Below are 19,839 nucleotides of genomic sequence, written 5' to 3' on the forward strand. Positions count from 1 at the left end.
CTAGAAGTGACTTGGAACATTTAGGTATTTAAATTTTCATTCAAATTTGAATTGGATTGAACAGATAATTTAATTTAAACCATTAAATACAAATGCATTGCACTAAAACATTAAACAAAACAAAACTGCCCTCAAAGGTTTTGAGATACTTTCTTACTCTTCTCAAAAATTTTGAACAAGGCTGTACTTTGGCAATATTTTTTTAAGTAGTACCAACGTGTGCCAATAGACCAATGGTATTATGCCTAGTACACTATGTCGATCCACAGATTAAAGTCTGCTGTTGTGCATACCGTAATCAACATTTTGCACCACGTAACCTTGTTAACTGACTTTTATAACTATTCGAGTAATGCGTGCCTCAAAATGTCTTGAAAAAAAGACTATTTGAGAAGCGAGAGTCTCTGTAAACCATTAGCCTACGATCTTATATCGGCGCTTGGCTCAGGTGATGGCAGTGCGTGCAGTTTGGGTTGGCAGCATGATAATTATTGGGATGGAGGCCTAGTTTCACGGACCACATCCTTTTTGGCTGCAGCTTCACAGCACCGAAGCTGTAATTTGGGGTCTCAGGGATGATGGAAGGGAAGCCAGAAGACTACACATCAAGGACAAACGTTGGGGAAATTACATTTGTACTAAAGGATTTTTGGCAGGCCAGGACGTTGGAAACTTGTCCTTAACGGATAAGGAAATTATCGCTTTAGAGAGGATCTATGAAACTTGAAGCGTTAGGTGCACATTTTGGTTTCCTCTTCTTTTATTTATTTATTTTTTGCTGCTTTCAGTCCAATAAGAAATGGAACGTAATTCTTTTAAATCCAAGTCAAATGTAATGGCTGGTTGCCATTGTTAGAGGAAAAAGAACTAACCTTTTAAGTCACCCTCATTTATTCTCTGCCATTGACAGTGATAGACGTCTAATTCATTTGAACTGAAAAGGCCTGGCAGTGAATTATTGCTGTACTTCAAGCCTTTCTATTTAAAAAAAAAGTTCCATAAGATGTAAAATTAAAATAATTTGAGCACATGATCTTATTTATGTCCATTATATTAATTTTACTTATGTTTTAAAGTGAATTTATGTAAATAGTGGTAGTGATCTGCGATTGTCTGGCTGCAAATTCAGGGTGTCCTCCAACATTATCGAAATAATAAGACTGCAAATGTCTCATGCTAGATAGACCTTGCCCAAATGCCAATTAGCTTTAAAATCGTGTATGCCATAATTTAATTTGGCTTCCGTAATATTGTTTTGTTTGCTTCATTCAGTTTCCATTATGCAAATGATTCCATATTTGAAATAGTGTAGCCCATGATTAAATAGAAGCTAAATCTGCATGGCTTATCTCAACATAATCATAAATGCAAGAAAGGCTGTTGTTGATCTAAATCCTTATTTTAAGGGTGAAATAATAGCAAAATATTGGGCTTTGAGGCGAAACATTAATCATTGACGTCTATGTGAGAGCAGTTTTCAAGCAAGCCAGATGGAAAGACCGCTCAGGGGCCAAGTCTTCATGGGGCCATTGAGACAAAAACACTGTTGAAGACCATTTGGATGTGAAGCACTTTTGACTTGATTTCACGTTGTCTCACATTGCCAATCAAGGAGCGATTAGCCTCCGACATTAATGGGTTTACTAATCCGTTTAAGCCTCTCGCGATAACAGTTAATTGTGTGTAAAAATGTGTACAAATCCCCCCGTTTGGGTTGTTTACTAACTGATTTGGATGCGGTTAGGCCCTAAAGAGGTATCATTATGTTGATGGTTCTGCAGCAAAATGAGCCCCTGATGGAGGCAACGTCAATGAGGGGAGTTAACAATGCCTGAGCAAATGTAACATGGGTTGAAGATAACATTTGGTTGTCATTAAACCTCATTGTGCTTCCATTAATATTTTCCATTCATTTCTTTGGACTTTGAAACACTTTTGCCCATTGAAAATCATAGAAAAGTGTATTAATTCACTTTTCTATGATTTCATTACCATTATTTAAACGTTCAGCAACAGCATTTTTGAATTACTTTCTATGGAAATTCAATTACAAGAAAAAGTAGATGATACTCTCTTATAAAAACATGATGATTTTCACGTAAAATGTGATCACTATCATGTAAAAACGTGACACTATTTTTTTGTAGCTGAAATATGCTTCTGTAACCAGGCACATGTTTCCAGTATAATAGCCAGATATTATCCCTTAGTTGATTTTATGGATGATGCACTTTCTTTTCTTGCATTTTAAAAAATGTCAACCACTGCTTTCTGATGCTGTGCTGCACATGCACTTGCCATGCGTTTCGTTTTAAGACACGTTGAGTGTGCGTGCGTGGACGTGCGTGTGTATTCCTATTAAGGCCACCGGAGAGTACAACCTTGGCTGCCCTGTTTGTTGTGACACTCAATTTATTGTGTGGTGATTTGAGGCGCAGCTTCTTATTACAAAACTTTTTGTGTCCTTGCGCCACAGAAATTAGCTGTGCACGTGTGTAAATCACCTGTCATATGCACAGGCACTTTTAAGAAAAAAAGGGCCCAGGGTGTCATTTGATGCCTCGCCGCCGCTCTTTCATATTTATGCGTCTCATATTCACATCCATTGGCCCATCCATCAACACTTTTTTTTTTATCTCCGTTGCACCAACAATGCGGACATAAACTGTTTTTGTATGTTTGTTTTTTTATGTCAGCAAAAAAAAGTACCACCACAAAACAAATTGGAACATCTTTATTTGTCTGTGTAATAAACTGAATAAATTAAAAACAATAAGCAGGACATTTTACATTTAGTCACATCCTGGGGGGGCTTTCATTGAAATTGCCACACAGTACATTAGGAGGGGAGTAGGGGCTCATTTATGAAATACAAGCGACAAAGTGGTGACAATATTGCAGCTCCAATGATGAAAGCTGAGAGACAACCAAAACCCACGAGAGTATATTCCTAAAATAAGGCCGTTCTTCAAACACTTGTCAAAAAAGCAATACCTTATGATATAGTGCATCTCATTATGGTTGCCAAAATCAGATATTTATTATCTGAAATACTATATACTTCTTTTACCCCATTCAGGTAAGCCATCTGTGATTACCTCAGTTGGAAGACACAATTATTTACACACCAACATTTGAACTCGGTTACTAACCAAAACATGAGCTTCAATTGAGTAAACGGTCTCTCAGGAATTCCCTGTGTGATGTATATGAGCCAAAGAAATTCTGCCTTTAAAAACATTGCATGCAATTATATGATTAAAACACATTATTAAAATGCACCTAAATTTTGGGAGTTCGTATTCTTGGTACAGCTTGAAAGATTATATACATATTTTAGTACATAATGAAAGAAATGACACAAGAAACCCAAGTTAATTGAAAAAAGAAAAATATTGTGCCAAACAGCTTTCAGGGAATTGTTTTTTGATAAGCGATCTTGCTTTTCAATCACTGCAGACACATTCTGTCCATGTGTAGATTTTCCCACTTAGTCAGAACTTTAAAAATTAAAACTACAAGAGAATGCAGTTAAAAGTGCACGGATGATAGGATGTCTTTCTCGATTTTGTACACTCAAACAGAATGTGTTGCCTTTGGCCTGCTTAGGGGCAGAAGGTGAGCGGTGCACACGAAAGCAGCAGCAATTATTCGTCTCTGGCACAACAACAGAGAGCAAAAAGAGCATCAAAGGTTTTTCCTCTGAGCAAAAAGCACTCCCTCGGAGGAAAAACCTGCAACTTATGTGCACGAATATCAGCGCATGGACTTTTGCGGTCTCTCGAGAGATAAATGAAGCAAAGGATGTGCACCAATGTGAGTGCAAGAAATAGTTAAAAGCAACTCTGACTAAATATGTGTGCATTCATTTTTTTTAAATCTCCATAATTAAGATAATGTATAATTTTCACTCTCCATGGATGTTATGAGCAGTATATATATATATATATATATATATATATATATATATATATATATATATATATATATATATATATATATATATATATATATATATATATATATATATATATATATATATATATATATATATATATATATATATATATATTTATATATATATATATAAATTAAAATATATACTGCTCATAACATCCATGGAGAGTGGGAGAAAGAGAGAGATGAAGTCACGCATTTTTATCAGGCACAATTTGGGACACCACGAAAATATTGGTGGTCCTTTCAACAGGGAAGTGTTGTCACATGTTGTAAACAACACAAGCTCAGCCACCGGCTTGAGGTGCAGCACTTCATTATCAAACATTACAGTGAATCCTGTCGGAGTTCAGACGGCTTTTGGCCAAAAAATATCGGAAGATGAAAGTAGTCGCATTAATAAGGTAAACGGCGATCGGCGATCCCATTGGGTGTTCTTAGAAGGGCTATTCGTGAATGTATTTGAAACAGTAAAATCGCGTGTTGCAAACTAATGCAAGCCCTTGTGACAGTACTACATCTCGTTCTGATCTGTTTTGTTATGGTTTCAGTGGAGGCAAAGACAGTTGCTACAACATGATGCAGTGTGTGGCTGCTGGCCATCATATTGTAGCTCTGGCCAACCTACGCCCTGCACATAAAGGTGGGGATGATTTGTGACCTGAGTACGAATTTATTAAATAAAATGCGCACAAGTTATTGTGTTTGTGGTTTTGGCTAGAGAAAAATAGGAAAAAAATCTAATATTTTGCTAAGTATCATTGTATTGTTTATAGTTTATAAGAGCAGAGGAATATTTGTATAACAGCTAGAATATTTCATACTTATCAAAGATAGATGTATACTACAGTATTGATCAATCTGCCTACCCCAACCACGCCCACTTCCCCACCCTCCATATTGTACAATGGCATTCATAGAGCAAGTGACTGACCGTTTTTGCTCATTAAAACTCAAAATGCACGCTAGGGTAACTGAGTTTGATTTAATTAATAAAGGGACAATACATATTAATGAACACATGTACATGTTCATGCTAATGAAAATATATATGTAAATATGTCAGATTATATCCGAAGGCTAATTTCCATCTTTAGTCCCTTGTGCAGGTTGAAGATAACATCAATAAGGCAATACAGGACAAAAGACTAGAAAACAGAATAGACATGATGATACATACACAATTAGCACAGGTCTTGGCAGCATTGTGATCACAATGTTGTTCATCCAGCAGCTAAGCTTTAAGATACCAAATACCAAAATGTATCTTCAAAAATGTTACAGATGAGCTGGACAGCTACATGTACCAAACAGTGGGCCATCAGGCCATTAAACTGTTTGCCGAAGCCATGGATTTGCCTCTCTACCAACGCACTATCCAGGGCCTCAGCTTGGACACCAGCAGAGACTACCAGGAGACAGAAGGGGACGAGGTGGAGGATCTTTATCAACTGCTACTTCATGTCAAGGTATCCTTCCATTCATTTTCCGTACGGCTTATTCTCAGAAGGGTTGTGGGGGGTGCTGAATCCACCAGCACACTTGCAACCCTCGCAGGGATAAGCGGCACGGAAGAGGAATGAATGAATGTCCTCTTTATGTATTAAGAATATGCAAATACATATGTACATACTGTGTAGTTGATTTTTTTCTGGTCATTCATTCATACTTGTGGTGGAAGCTTTATGTAGAGATTCTAAATCTGCCATCCTCTTGACATTGAACACAAAGTTTCATAACACACCAAACTCGCGTAACTCTTTCAACTCCAAAGTGCGTTGGCTGACATGCTCTACCAACCGCTCTTTACATTTGTCAAGCTCGCCGAGCACCACTAAACTTCTCCTGCTGGCTAAGGTTCACAACACGTCACCCAGCGGAGATGTTTTACAAGTCCTCCTCTTTGAGTTCTTATTCACTTAGTAGCCCATTAGTGCCGTCTCACAGGGCCTTTACTTGTCTGATTCCATCTGGCCAACTCAACAGGGGCCGTACATTTTGCGCATCTTGTAAAGTGCTGCTAAACTGTGCGGCAGATGACAAAATCATGTTGCTGCTCTTAATCTGTCATACTAGGTAAGTCACTCGAAAAAGTGCTCTGGATTGGATAAAGTTTTAGATTTTAAAAAAGTTACCCCCAACTAAACTAAATTTGTATTCTGTTTGATCTCATGTATGAGCATACAAGCCTGATCTAGCCGGAACCTTATCTAGCCAATCAGAAGAATCAATCAATCAACAATGAAAGAACTAATACGCACTCATTGTGTGTGGCAACATTGAAATTTCTTTTGAGTTTTGGTTGTGAATGAGATAAATGCAGTGTTGATAGAGTTGGGCTAAGGCTCAGTGGGGCAGAGCTCCAGGACGCCCTTTGCTTATCCGCACACCACCAGGGTAGTGAGTAGCTGGCCAGTTTGCCTGGGGGCTGTTTGCACCCTCTGTCTGACTTTCTTTGTCATCTTCTGTTTAGGTTGGTGGCTTTACATGTTTCGCCTGCGCGCTTTTGTTTCCCGTGTATCCCCCTACACACGATCACACTTTTTGTGGATTTTGAACCTTTATGAATATTCACAGTGACATGAGCAAAAAACATTGGAACCTCCAAATCTGGGCAAAATGCCTTACAGGATGCTGTCTGACCTCATGTCAAATAAAATTGTTCTCATAGGAAACAATGTGACTAGAAATCACTATTACAATTTCTAAAATATTACGCACTTGCCTCTCATACCAAATTTAAGGTTCAAAAGAACTTTTTTATCAATGCTCCTTCAATTTGGTGGTATCTAACAAAAAAAATAAAAGAACTAAAGGAATGTTCATTCATTTTATGGGTTTTGGGAGCTTATCTCTGATGACTCCAGGCACGGAGCAGGGGCACCCTGAATTGGTGGCCAGCCAATCGCAGGCCACGAGGAGACAGACAACCATTCACTCTCACAACTATGGGCAATTTAGAGTGTCCAACCTGCCTACCATGTGTGTTTTTGGAATGTGGGAGAAAACTGGAGTACCTGGAGAAAATCCACACAGGCCCAGGAGAACGTAGAAACTCCACAAAGGTGGACCGACCGGCATTCGAACCCAGGACCCCAGAACTGTGAGGCCACCGCAGTAACCACTCAGCCGCCAAGCCACATTCAAATAGAAATCTCCTGCATTTTTACTAGGTTATTCACTTTTTTACAATTTTTGCCACCACTCTGACTCTTTTTAACTGAGAACATACCTGTAGACTTCTCCAACCATTTCTTATCCCTTGTCGTATCCCGTATTGCCTTGTACTCTTGACTCTTAACTCTTAGGAACATACCTACGACTTTTTGACCCTGGGAAAGTTTAGTAATTATCCCCGTGGGTGGACATTAGTGTAGATTTTACCCTGCGGGATCCAAATGAACTCCTACTGTACCCCTATTTCTGACAGCGTTGTACACATGTTTCTGGTATGCGATATAATCCCATCTTCCCCCTGTGGTCAGGCCTCTATAATTGCAAAGGGCTGCTAATTTCCCCATTTCCAAGGCTTCTCAGCGCTGACCTCTGCAGTCACACAGGCCATAGATCACGGCAGTTGCAGTCCCACGGGGCCCCTCGTGGGCCTGCAGACCTCCAGTGATCCCCTCGTTTAGCTCCCGCGCCATCATCGATAGACCCGCAACCATAAACAACAGGCTTCCTCCCTCTCTCCCTCTCTTGCCAAGTGGTGTCAGCCAAAAGAACAACTTTGTGATCTCAAATGTCAAGATTTCTGAGGTGCTTGTCATGCGGTGTAAATTGGATGCTTTACTCTTACCATTCGGCCAAGTACGTCTTTTTGTTATGTTCAACACATATGCTGTTAAATTTAGAAGAAGGAAACAAACTCACACTTTTTAATGACAAGCTTTTGACTGAATACGTTTTCTATGCGAAAAAAGAGCTCTGTTTATAATGTGTGATGTTTTGAAGGATTCACACATTAATTAAAAGTTTCAAGATTATATTTGGAAAATGACACCACGCCAAAAGATGAAAGATTTCTTCTCCCGTAGTCGATGAGTCTCGTTTTGGAGCATTCTTCCCGCCTTCCTCTTGCTCTTTGTCAGCGTGAGCCAACAGTGCCATCTATGGCTCCAAGATGGAACCAGTTCCTGTTCACTTGCATGTTTGGAGCCATTCAAAAGAATCAAAGGAAGAGATCATATTCTTCAGAACCTTTTGTTGACAGAGCAGAAAAGGAAGAACTATCCCAATCATAATAGCTGAGGGGGTGTGGGGGGCATCCATCTGCTAGCAGTGGCGATAATGACAGGAGGACAATGTGGCCCTATCTTCAGCCTCTTTGCTCTCACCGCGGGCCGCGCATGGCAGTCTGGCTTTGAACTGTGTAACCTGATCAACGTGCTATGTGACAGCCAGCCTTGCCGTCCCATCCCACGACGGGCTCATCTTAAAACAAACTTGTTTTGGAAAAGGGAAAGGAAGAATGGCACAATAACTCTCTCCTGCTCCCGCAGAGCTTGTATTAGGGTGTTTTTGTTTTCTATAATATGACTGTGTCGCAAGCACAGATGGTCATCTTATAATAAATGTCTCGGTTGAAAGTCATCAGTTTGTTCTGTTTTTTGTTGTTGTTTTTTTCTTCTTCTTTTCTATCTTTCGTGCCTAGTGCAACTTATTATACCAAATACGTATCCTGAGACATGAGCAAGACAATGGCAGAAAACTATTGGAGAGTGAATGGCTTGTGACCCTGCACTTGACCTTACCTCAATTGCTTCATGATCTATTTAATCCATTCCACATAATTATGCCCATCCCTAGTCTCAAGACCTTTACAAAGCATGTCTTAAATATTCTTTCTGTGGATTTTAAAGGAGTAAAATAGTTCTCTCCATCTGTGTGTGACCCGCTATGATGTGTGATAGAGATCAGCAGTGTCAGTCACCCCTGGCTGTAACGCTCAGTATACACCCCCCCCTACCCCCCATCACCACCCCGCAGGCCTACAAAACCCCTCATATTAGTCATATCACATCCCTCAAATCCTGTATCCTCCTCGCTGTGCTCTGTGACCTGACACTGGCTTTTTGTGCCCTATGACCCCCCACTTGTGCTGATGTATTTGGAGTGTTTGTGTGTGTTTGAAGTCTGGTAAAAGCAGGGTTCTTTTGTGTGACGATAGATCCATCAGATCTATGCGTACAGTACTTGCTTCCTTTCTTGAAATAGCTTATTTAATAGGTACTATATAACATAAATGCAGTGCTCTCAATCACAAATTTTGTTCTCTAAAGCAGTGTTTTCCAACCTCTTTTGAGCTGGGGCACACTTATTGCATTGAAAAAATCTCAAGGCACAGCACGAGCTAAAAATCTTCCAATTTAAATCAATCTCCCCTAAAATAACAATATCAAGTCGTTCTCACCAAGATTTTATCAGCATGGATCAAATAAATCCCCAAAATTATTCCAATTTTTTTTCACACCAATCTAATGTCACCAAAGTTGATGTCTGCGGACTCTGAGCAACTTCCGGTTCAGTAATGTGAACCCTTGTATGACATTTACTCCCAATATTACTGAAATCTCCTAATATTATGTGAAAGGAATGTTGTGCTCACACCTCGTAAGGGTTGCAGGGGTTGCCGGAGCCTATCCCAACTGACTTTGGGGCAAAGGTAGACTCCACCCTAGACCGGTCACCAGTCAGCCGTAGGGCACACAGAGACAGACGACCATACACACTCACAATCATACCCCCACCAGCGGGAATCGAGCCCACGCTTGTCCGCACCAAAGTCAGGCGAGTGAACCTCTAGATCATGAGGCGGCTTACATGGAGAACTCTTCCTTGGAAACCTTTGAGCTGACAAATGCAGACAAAGACATTTAAGCTCATTAGAGTGATGAGGAACTATAGATCATTGCTACGCACGCGTTCCCATCCGCCAGCTTTAATTAGCGGCGACGTGACATCTATGTCACATTGTACACCAGCGTCGGAGTGGATGGAAATGTTTCGTTCAAGTCGAATTTGCTGTTCTTAAATGAATTCTACTAAACTTTCGCGAAGCTGATCTGTTTTCATTTGCCGCATTTCCATATGCTTTTATCTGTGACACTTCCCACCTAATTTAGATGTTGACCTTAACTAGAAGTATGTGAGAAAATAAATCTTATTCTAATGTACACGATGTAGGCTCTAAGGAATGTTGCTTAGTAGAGCATAGATGTCCACTTTTGTGGGAACTTGGGACGGACCAAATTTATAAAAAGTCTCATTTATTACAATCATGCTGAGACAAAGTGCAGATTGAGAGGACATTTCCATGGAGAGGCACCGCTCTATTACAGAGTTGTATCCACACAATAAGAGATTATGGATTTTTTCAGTTTACAATGCAACAGGTAATCGTCAACTTCAATCAGACTATTTTAAACAAAAAAATCTGCTACCAATCACCTTACCTTGTAAACCATATGCTCAATTTAAGTTAACACAAACTGAACAAAACATCCTTTTTGTTTGTTTGTGTTTCATTGCCGTCACACACACTTTCTGGATCAAGATGCTGGAAGGGATGAAGGGAAGTTGTAGTGAGGGGCTTATCGGAGAGGCGGAGGAATCTTAGTTGTATCGATTAGGTAGCTGAGGTGTTGGAAGACAAGTCAGAGTAGTGCGAACCGCTGGAGGAGGGCAGGTGCGGGTGTCAAAATCAAACATACAGCCCGTCTCTGATTACCGTCGCGGTACCGCATTAGACGTTCATCGGGGGGCGGCTCAACAGGAAAATGGATTTTTCTTAAAAGCGGCTTAATACATAAATCATGACCTCAGGGGTCACCGGCGAGGGTTTAGTAGAGACAATCAATAACTGAGCTAATGTGAGCTTGTTTGCGGTTCAGGGGTACTATTAAATGCTGTTCTTGGAGTGAGGTTACTAACAGCCAAAACTTGTTTAATGTTTTTGTCTGTGTAGCTTTGGTCTGAGCTAAACCTATTGTTAGCTTTATCCTTGTGTTTCTCCAACAATGCAGTTGTGCCTCGATAATGCAACAATGTATAATGCATTATTTGTCATGCACTAAGCAGAATGAGCAGGATCTTATAGGCAAAGGCCCATATTCTCCAAAAACGAATACTACACAAACAACAGATAGTCTTCCTTCGAGTCTTTTTAATCTGTTTGAATTTTTCTACTCAATGTACTTTGCACAATTCTGTTTAGCGATAAAGAAAGCAGATATCCTTATCTTGCCTCAACAAGGGCATGAGCCACTAACCACTGCCACGCTACCACTGGCACATGTTCAATGGTCTTAGGAATATTTTTTTTTCTTCCTTAAGTGTTTTTTACACAGTGAAAGGTTAAACGTGTATATCCTCTATAAAATTACATCTTCAAAAGTAATTATCTAGAAAAAGGATAATTTTATTCTTACCCCAGTGGAATATGTCCTTTTTAGAAACTTTCAAATAGCTTTACTGACCATGATCAATGGGTTTGCAATGGCACTGATTGGCTACAGTTGCTGATTCTTCTCATGGAAAAAGCTCTCTGTTTTTCCAAGAAATTAAAGTCTCCATAGACTAAACCTGAACTTTGAAGCTGGTGTGTTCATTTATTTAAATGTATATTGACATGTTAATAGAGATATTAAAAAACTAAGTATCAACAGGCAGTCAGGCTTCATTTCCTAAATTATTATTATTTTTCTTTCATGTTTTATATTTTGAGTCCCAGGCCCAACAGAAAATATTTGTGGCAGCCCCCATACCTTTCAGAAGCTTAAGTCATAGCCCACTGCTGGAAAAAAACACTACTTGCAGTCTGGAGAATAGTTTTAACCAGCATGTTTTTCTGTAGTCACTCTCTGGGGCAGGGAGAAGGCTCTGTGATGGTTGGTTGGAGCGAGTCACTGTCGACTACAGAACAGACAGAGCAGGCCAACATGTCAAGAGCCTGAAACCTGACCTCACTAGAAACAACATTTACATTTGTGAGTGTGTGTGGATATAGATTAGCACGTGTGTGTGTGTGAGACTGGGTTTTCTGTACCGCTTAGCCATTAACACATTAAAAATATACATTGTTGACGGGACATAGGATTGCATGACTCCTTTGCGGACCCACTCGTTGATTCGGACCATGAAAAGCACCTGATGTGGTTTACCTCTCCGTGGCATGAGAGACTGTCAATTTGATTTCTGTATTTAGACACACTCACCTCAACTGTGACAATACCAGGATTAGTAATTTTTGTTGTTGCTTTATTTCTTTTAGATATATATTGCAGAGAACGTGTTATCCTTTCATTGGTGACAAGCAAAATGTTTAGAGATCGTTGCATCATTTCCTCTCTTTGCAAAAACATACTTCATTGATAATGTGGGAAACAAAGGGATTTTATCCTACTTTCCACAGAAATTACCATACTGGTTTTCACGACTTGAATTTTTAAATTTTCATTGACCTACTGTAGTAAACTACCATTCATTTACCTTGCTGCCGACTACTTAATTTTCCATCTATGTTCAATATGAGCACTTCTTCTGTCCCTGGGCTTGCTGAAACCCGGCCTTTGTGCTTGCTTTGGCCATGGTCTTCTCTCGCCTTGTCTCACTTCTGGCGAGGCCCATATTTATGTATCAGTAAATATCTGACAGGAAACATTTGTCTCTTATTCTTCTCCTTTTATTTTTTATTCTTTATGGACTTGGGCCCTGTGTCTCAATTGTTCATAATGAATGGTGTGTGTGTGGACATAAGCCATTCTCATTGTAGAGTAGGACAGTAAAACAGAAATAAAGATTATTGAATGATGAATATTTTCTTTGCACATATTTATGCAGAACTGAGATGGATTTAGCAGCATCCAAGTAACAATGATAAACTTTAGTGGATTCTAAAAGGTCCTCGCAGCTGTGGGGTTCTGGCAAAGTCAATAGTTTTCTACCTTTTCATCAATCATAGCCACTGGGTTTAATCCTTACACTTACAAGTACACAGGGTCCTCAGTTGACGATGGAATGCAGAAGGGCTTTGAAATTGTATGCCATTGATTGAGACTGGTGTCATTTTCAAAACATGAGAATCTGAATAGGTCCACAAGAAGAGGGTTTAATGATGTTGGCTATTTTTTTGTGTCTTAATCATAACAGCATAACATAATGTCTTAACATCGGCTTGTGGAACATTGGAAGTCACCTTGGACTACAAAGACGTTGGTTTAAAAAAAAGCCAATACTAAACCTCCTGCCACTGATATGTCTCGAATTGTTGGGACAGTCTGCCACGCCCCAGGACGGTGTGTCCGCATCGCATTAAACACAATCACTTGACCCAAGATGGCCTTGTCCCTCACATTCTACATGCACTTGAGTTGTCCCAGCCCTTCTTTCCATGTTCTCACCATGTCATTACATTACATGACTATAGGCTGCTGAGCTGATCTAATGGAGAGAACATTAAAAGTGACCAGTCACTTACTTGATGGGCCTGTGAGAGCTTGATGGCGAGGAAGAGTGTTTGACGCGAGGTGGTGGGATTAGGGTTAGAAGTGGCGTCGATATGATGAAGGCAATACACTGTGTGATGGCACCCCAAATGCCCTTGAGCAAGCTGTCATTCAAAGCACTTTAATTAATTTCTCTACCTTTTTGCCTTCAACTCCTCCTCCTCCTCCTTCCTCACCATCAAGCCCGCCACATGCAAGAGGCAATAACAGAATGAAAAGTGCACGTCAACAACGTAGGACTGGAAAAAAAGACATTTTCTTTCTTTCTTCCTTTTACATGGAAATATCTGTCAAGGCGATGCACAATAGTCAAGATTCACCAATTCGGTTGCTCAACATTGCCAAAATGGTTTGTAGGAGATATTTTGAATTTTGCTAAATGGAGCCTTTGTATTGTTAAGCAGTATAATTAAGATGTCAAAGTGACAGACATTTGGAGGGAGCTAATGAGGCTTCTTATGTATTGCACACAAATGTGGAATTTTGAATATTTCATGGTGTTCTAATTGCCTTGCTTGCTCTCAATGGATGCTATTTTTCAATATTGTAAAGTTTTTCGTGCGTATTAGGCTGTTTGGCAAGTCATTCATTCCATTAGAGTTCTGCCACAACAATACTAAAATCCTCATCAAAACTTGCTCAAACTCAGGGATCACTGTGATAACGTCAAGCTCGACACCAGGACCAAGACAGTCTTTTGCGATCAAGTTTGACACTAGACCAATTGTCTTGAACTAGGACCAATTTCAAGTGTACAGCATTATATTCCATATTAAAATATGCATTAACTACCAGAAATAGTTTATTCTTTTCAGAAGTCTAGGGAACTGATCACCAGTCATTCACTGTGCACTCACAGTCTTACTGTTACTGAGTAAGGATTAAACCTACACTGCTTTCAGTGAGTGAACCACTACACTGTCAGGGGTGCTGTATGGCACGCTTATTTCTAATCTGAATAAAGACACAATTATCAACTGTTGACATTTTATGTAAATTTATTGCGATACAAAAACAATTCTAATCTCCCGAAAAATAAGTTTTCTTTCCATGTTGTACTTTTGACTCATTTAGAATCACAAAAAGCACATGTTTGCTATTGTGTTAAAATATAAAATCAAATTAAGAGCTAAACATCTAAAAATGTCAGTGTGGCCACTTTTTGTAAATTCACCCTATAATCAACATTAGACAGGGTCAATATGTTTACTTCAGACAGAAGTAATATTGGAATTTGAATAATCCACTTGACCTTACATTTTATGATAAAAGGGAATGTGCAACTAGAACTACCTTGAACTCAACCATTGCCAGGATTCCATTTATTCTGTGTGGTATTTTTCTCCTCTCCATGTCTGGTCAAATGCATGGCTTACCTGAAGGCAGCGTGACTGTGAATACAATTGAACAACTTTTTTATGTCCCTACACAGACAAATATATATATAATTAGAAAGTATATCACGCAAACTACCTAGCGATTGAGTTTAATGGCCGTGTCGTTTCTTTGTGGAGCATGCCTACTGGCCTTAATCTTCCCCCGCAGCTGACATCTTAATAACTCAGTCCTCTTCCATCAATTTACACGGGAGACAATACGGATGTGGGGGTAAGGAGGAGTTTAATGAATTTGACAATTAGTAACAGGAGTTAATGACTGCATGTGGCTAAGTACCCTGATGGACATGGCTAGGGGACCAAGGGCTTCCATTGCTCAGGGCCATAGATCCTCATTAATAGCTTTTTGTGCCTGATGGAAAGGAAGAAGGATAGCAATGGCGTGCCTTTGTTTAGCAGTTGCCTCCGATGGGGTTGCTGCAGGGTTGTGCGGTCACACATTGGCGGGCTTGAATTAGTCCCACTCAGGGCACGAGTTAATGCAGAGCCTCGGGTCCGGCATCAGGTGGAACGGCCTTTAATGAAGCGGGAAACCTAAGATGGAATGGGACTTCTCTGCCAACAGTCATTGTAGTTACAAGGTCTAAGCCCATCAACTGCTTAGCCACATAATTATGAGTATTTATTGGCTACCTTGCCACTCTTTATCTTTTTGATTTCGTTAGCTACGATTAGTAGCTCATAGTAATCTTTTGAAGAATAAATTGCCCCTTGGGGAAACTTTAGTATGCATGCAATTTTTGCAAGTTTTATAATAGCACGGCAGAGGTGCAAACTGTTTACTATAACTTCAAGTTCAGAAATTTTGAGTTTGTCTCCAACTCTGACACTTATGTATAATTTTCTATGAGTATTCATGAGGTGCACAAAATTCTAATGGTTTCACCTGTAAGATCACAATCACAAATGCAGCATCAGTTACTTGGTAATTGCTGAATTATCGATGTCCAAAGTTTCTATGCAGATTCACATAAGGCTTGCCACTGCAACGGCCTGCCAATTTGCCATTGCGTAAAGTTGACTGCGTCAAAGCCTCAACTTCAAAGTTGTAAATCCTGTAAATCTCCGAGTGATCTTTTTGATCCATTAAACCATTGGTCTTGATCCACCCAACCTACCTTTTATATTCTTCTTATTGTCATTCCTTATACCAATCTGCCCTTCCTAATTGGCCTCTTTAGGAAGTGACAGTTGCGTTTAGGCAAAGGGTTATCATTGCATTAGAGGAGAGCGCTGGCCCTGAGGCTTACCTCGAATCATACGACTGTGCCTGCAGCCGCCTTAGCTCCTATGCCGGGCCTGAAACGCTATCAGTCCGACTTAATTATTGTCACCAGGCAGTGGAATTGGTTGTAATGTTTCTCACAATGGAGGGATGTTAAACCATACTGGATCCTGAGGCCTGATGAGGTTTAAACTTGAGATCACACATTTAGATTCATATTTATTTACATAATCCTCTTTTTACCTTTTACACTACACTTTATGTTGTAGCAAACATACACATACAGATACACAAACAACAGTGCATTTTTTTTTCTTAAATCTGATTAGCAGGCATGCCTACTTGGAGTTGTATGTGTGTTTGTGTGCAGCCTAGCGTTAGGCCCCAGGCAGGGCATGGATTTCATTTAGGAAAGTATCAAAGGTTTACACGCTGCTCGCTTTAATCAGCATGTTTATCAGGCAGAGAAAAATTGCAGGAAGCAAGGATGGGCGGGAGGGAGGCGGAGGATGAGGACGACCGCGAGGGTTATCTTAAGGACCAGTAGCCAGGGAAATTGATAATGTCTACAAGGTAATTTACTGGAGACCGCTCCAGCCGCACTACTACCACCAGCTAGGCATTCTAATTACATCCCGTGTAATGTTCTAATGAATCTGCAGGTGTGTGTCGGTGGGGTGAAGGTATTGTGGTAGGGAATATGTGTACCCCCATGCACCACTGCACCTTGCTTGTGTTTGTATGATTGTTTGTGTGACTTTCAATTTGAACCTTTTCCTGGTTTTCCCTGGAGTCATACAATATATGAATATGATAAAAAGCAATTAGAATGCCCTCACCTAGTGATTTATTGAAAATAGTCTAGAAGAATAGACAAGAAAACCAAACAAATAAAAATGTTTATTGGTAGTTGTAGCTACTGGAAGTAGAATTGGAGCAAAATGAAAGGTTATAACAAAATGTATTGTAATTAATAAGTCTTGAGACAACAAATTTAAAAAAAACGAGCTCCAACCCTCTATGAATACAGTACATACCAAAAATGTCATTGTAATCCATTCACAAATAACCAAAAGTATTAATTTTATTTTGTGCCATTCTCAAGAAGAAAAATAACAACAACAAATGAAGGAAGTTTTAAAGCCTTGCCTCATTTGTCGAGTTTTTTAAAAATATTTTCATTGCATTATTTTACGGGCTGAAAGCCTGCCAAGGGACCACAGGAGTAGTTGTTGTTCTTCTTATGGAATTTAATTTAAAGTCCAATTTATTCATCATTAGTGAACCAATCATTTTGATGCTTGGTATTGCCCAAAATCTTTCATGAGGGTTGATAATTGCGGATTAACAATTTTGATTTAGCCAGCAAAAGTCGGGCATATGTAAGTTAGGAATGTGCTACTAAGGGTCAGCCTTCTAGCAAACAAGCGTTTGTTTTGCCAGATCGCACATCTCTATTTTGAAGCAAGTACGTACACTCCAAAAATTCCCTTAAAATGAATAGGAAGCTAGTAAAAAATCAATCACATTCAACTTGTAATTTAGTTTTTTCTTTCATCAAAATGTTGATTTAAAACACTAATATGCTTTAGCTTTTTTATACTCGTTCTTTAAAACTGTAAGTAAAAATACTATTTAAAAAAAATCAAATTATTTAACTAACCAACATATCATATACATGTGAACTCAGTTTATGTACACAAATCTCAGGGGAATATGGGCTGAACCACAGTGACTTTGATATGACAGAATGTAAACATCCTGGCTGAGAATGGAAAGACTTGCCATGTCTGCGTATATATGTCACTGTGTTTGTGCGTGGCTCGGGTAAGATTAGGAACACCATTGTAGGTTGAGCAAACAGTATTTACCCCCCACGGGACGCACACGTCATTGCTGTTACTGAGTGTATCACAAATACTGTAGAAAATAGAGGAAAAAAATCTTTGTATATGAAAGTTCCTTCATTCTCTCCACAGGAAAAGGAGGGTGTTGAAGCAGTGTCTGCAGGGGCCATTCTCTCTGATTACCAGAGGGTCCGTGTTGAAAATGTGTAAGTCTTACAACACGCACACATGGTTTTAGACCACAACTTCTGATTTTAATTATATCTCATTCGAACATTATTTTAAAGCTATTTCACAAAAGGCCCCCTGTTAAGTTTCACAGTATTTATGAACGCAGTAGCGTGCACTGCTGTACTTCAAATTGCACCCTTCAGAGAGGCTTTTCGGAGATCTTTGTTGGACCCCATTGTCCCTTTGCTCGTTGCAACCAAAAATTAAAATCAAACAATATGTTTACCATGTTTTCCAGTCTTAAAAGGGCATTTTGGTGAAATTCTCAGCTGTAGAACTTTCAGCATCGTTCAAAGTACAATCTTCCCCTGTAATCAAGCTGCCCACCCCCTTCTCACTTTCACCTGTCCCCGCCAGGTGTTTGCGTCTTGGTTTGCAACCCCTGGCCTACCTGTGGCACCGAGACCAAGAGTCACTGCTCTCAGAGATGATCTCATCTGACGTCCACGCAATACTCATCAAAGTCGCCGCCTATGGTGAGATAGCCTACCCTTTTCTCTTTTTGTCCGTCAGCACCTACAAACCCCTTCACCTTGTCGCCCATGCCCTCCTCTCAGCCATTTGTTTTCTTTCCGGAGGCTTCGTTAAGTAGTCATGTCAATCGAAGAATTCCGATATGCGAGCGATAGTGCAAAGGGATGAGAAAACGAGAAAAGTAGAATAATGGCCTAATCGCAAATCTGTAGCTTAGCGTTGGTTGTCGAGACGTGTGCCAGAGGCAAAAGGTATTGAAGCAGAGAACAATATGAGGAGATAAGAAGCGCCAAGGGAGGAGGGCGTGTACGCTATTGTGCACGCGGCTGGCTGCCTGGCAGCTGAGAAGTAATCGCAGGTGATCGCCCACCTCCCCCTGATCGCATTCAGCCAGTCAAAAGACAGCGTCCCTCGTTGTGCTAAAGCAACACACACTTTTTCTTACTCGCACGGTTACGTTTCCCAACCGCTTTCATCCTGAGGTAAATGCATCGTAACCTACGCCCTCCCTGTCTGTTTTCGAGCCTTAGGGCAATAAGATGACTGAATAACAGGAGGGTGTTAAGAAAAGTTTTTAAAAAAGAAGTTTAACTTTTCTTGTGTTTCACTTTTATCACCAGTTTGATCAGTTAGATACCAGAAGAGTTTGGGAATTTCTTGATGGAAAAAAATAGGCTTTCTCAATACGTTTCCTGACCACAAATAGGTATGAATCACTGGATAATTTTTAGAAGTAAGTTGGTCATCATTGCCTCACTTCAAATGTAGAACCTAAAATCAACTATTCACTAATCACATATTTTTATCCTATTTATGGGGGGACAGATCCACTTGCACAAAAAATGACTATTACTTTATTTGATTACGGCCACCAGTAGATTTAATCAATGAAAAGAACAATTTATTTCTGTTTTTGTATGTCTGTCTGTTACTTCCACTATATTGACAATTGAGTGTGTGTGTGCATGTTTTACCTAACTGGAAAAAAAGTCAAGGGATCTTATCAGTCCTCCCCTGACTCCTCACTTGTCCTACGGCATTGTTAATTAGAAATGAGACCATCTAATGGGGGTTTTGAGGCTGCTCTGTAGTAATTGCAGGGTTTGGTGGGACCAAGTCTGAGCAGTGAATTTTTAGGAGAGGATTTGTAACAGAACAGCGAAAAACAGCGACGCACCTGGTGGCCTCTGCTTGTGTGTGTA

General features: G+C 39.9%; 1 protein-coding gene across 2 annotated transcripts in view; it reads left to right on the top strand.

The window, feature by feature from the left end:
- The first annotated feature begins 4,215 nt into the window (after positions 1-4,215).
- The window catches only part of dph6 (diphthamine biosynthesis 6), a 49,183-nt gene continuing 33,559 nt past the window's right edge, over positions 4,216-19,839 (top strand). For both annotated transcript variants that reach the window (XM_077621623.1, XM_077621624.1), the window contains exons 1-5: positions 4,216-4,361; positions 4,509-4,600; positions 5,242-5,426; positions 18,065-18,138; positions 18,521-18,639. In XM_077621623.1, coding sequence (XP_077477749.1) covers positions 4,339-4,361; positions 4,509-4,600; positions 5,242-5,426; positions 18,065-18,138; positions 18,521-18,639 — 493 coding nt within the window. In that variant the 5' untranslated portion in view covers positions 4,216-4,338. The remainder of the gene's footprint in view (positions 4,362-4,508; positions 4,601-5,241; positions 5,427-18,064; positions 18,139-18,520; positions 18,640-19,839) is intronic.

This window comes from Stigmatopora argus, chromosome 15 (assembly GCF_051989625.1).
Source record: "Stigmatopora argus isolate UIUO_Sarg chromosome 15, RoL_Sarg_1.0, whole genome shotgun sequence".
Lineage (NCBI taxonomy): Eukaryota > Metazoa > Chordata > Actinopteri > Syngnathiformes > Syngnathidae > Stigmatopora > Stigmatopora argus.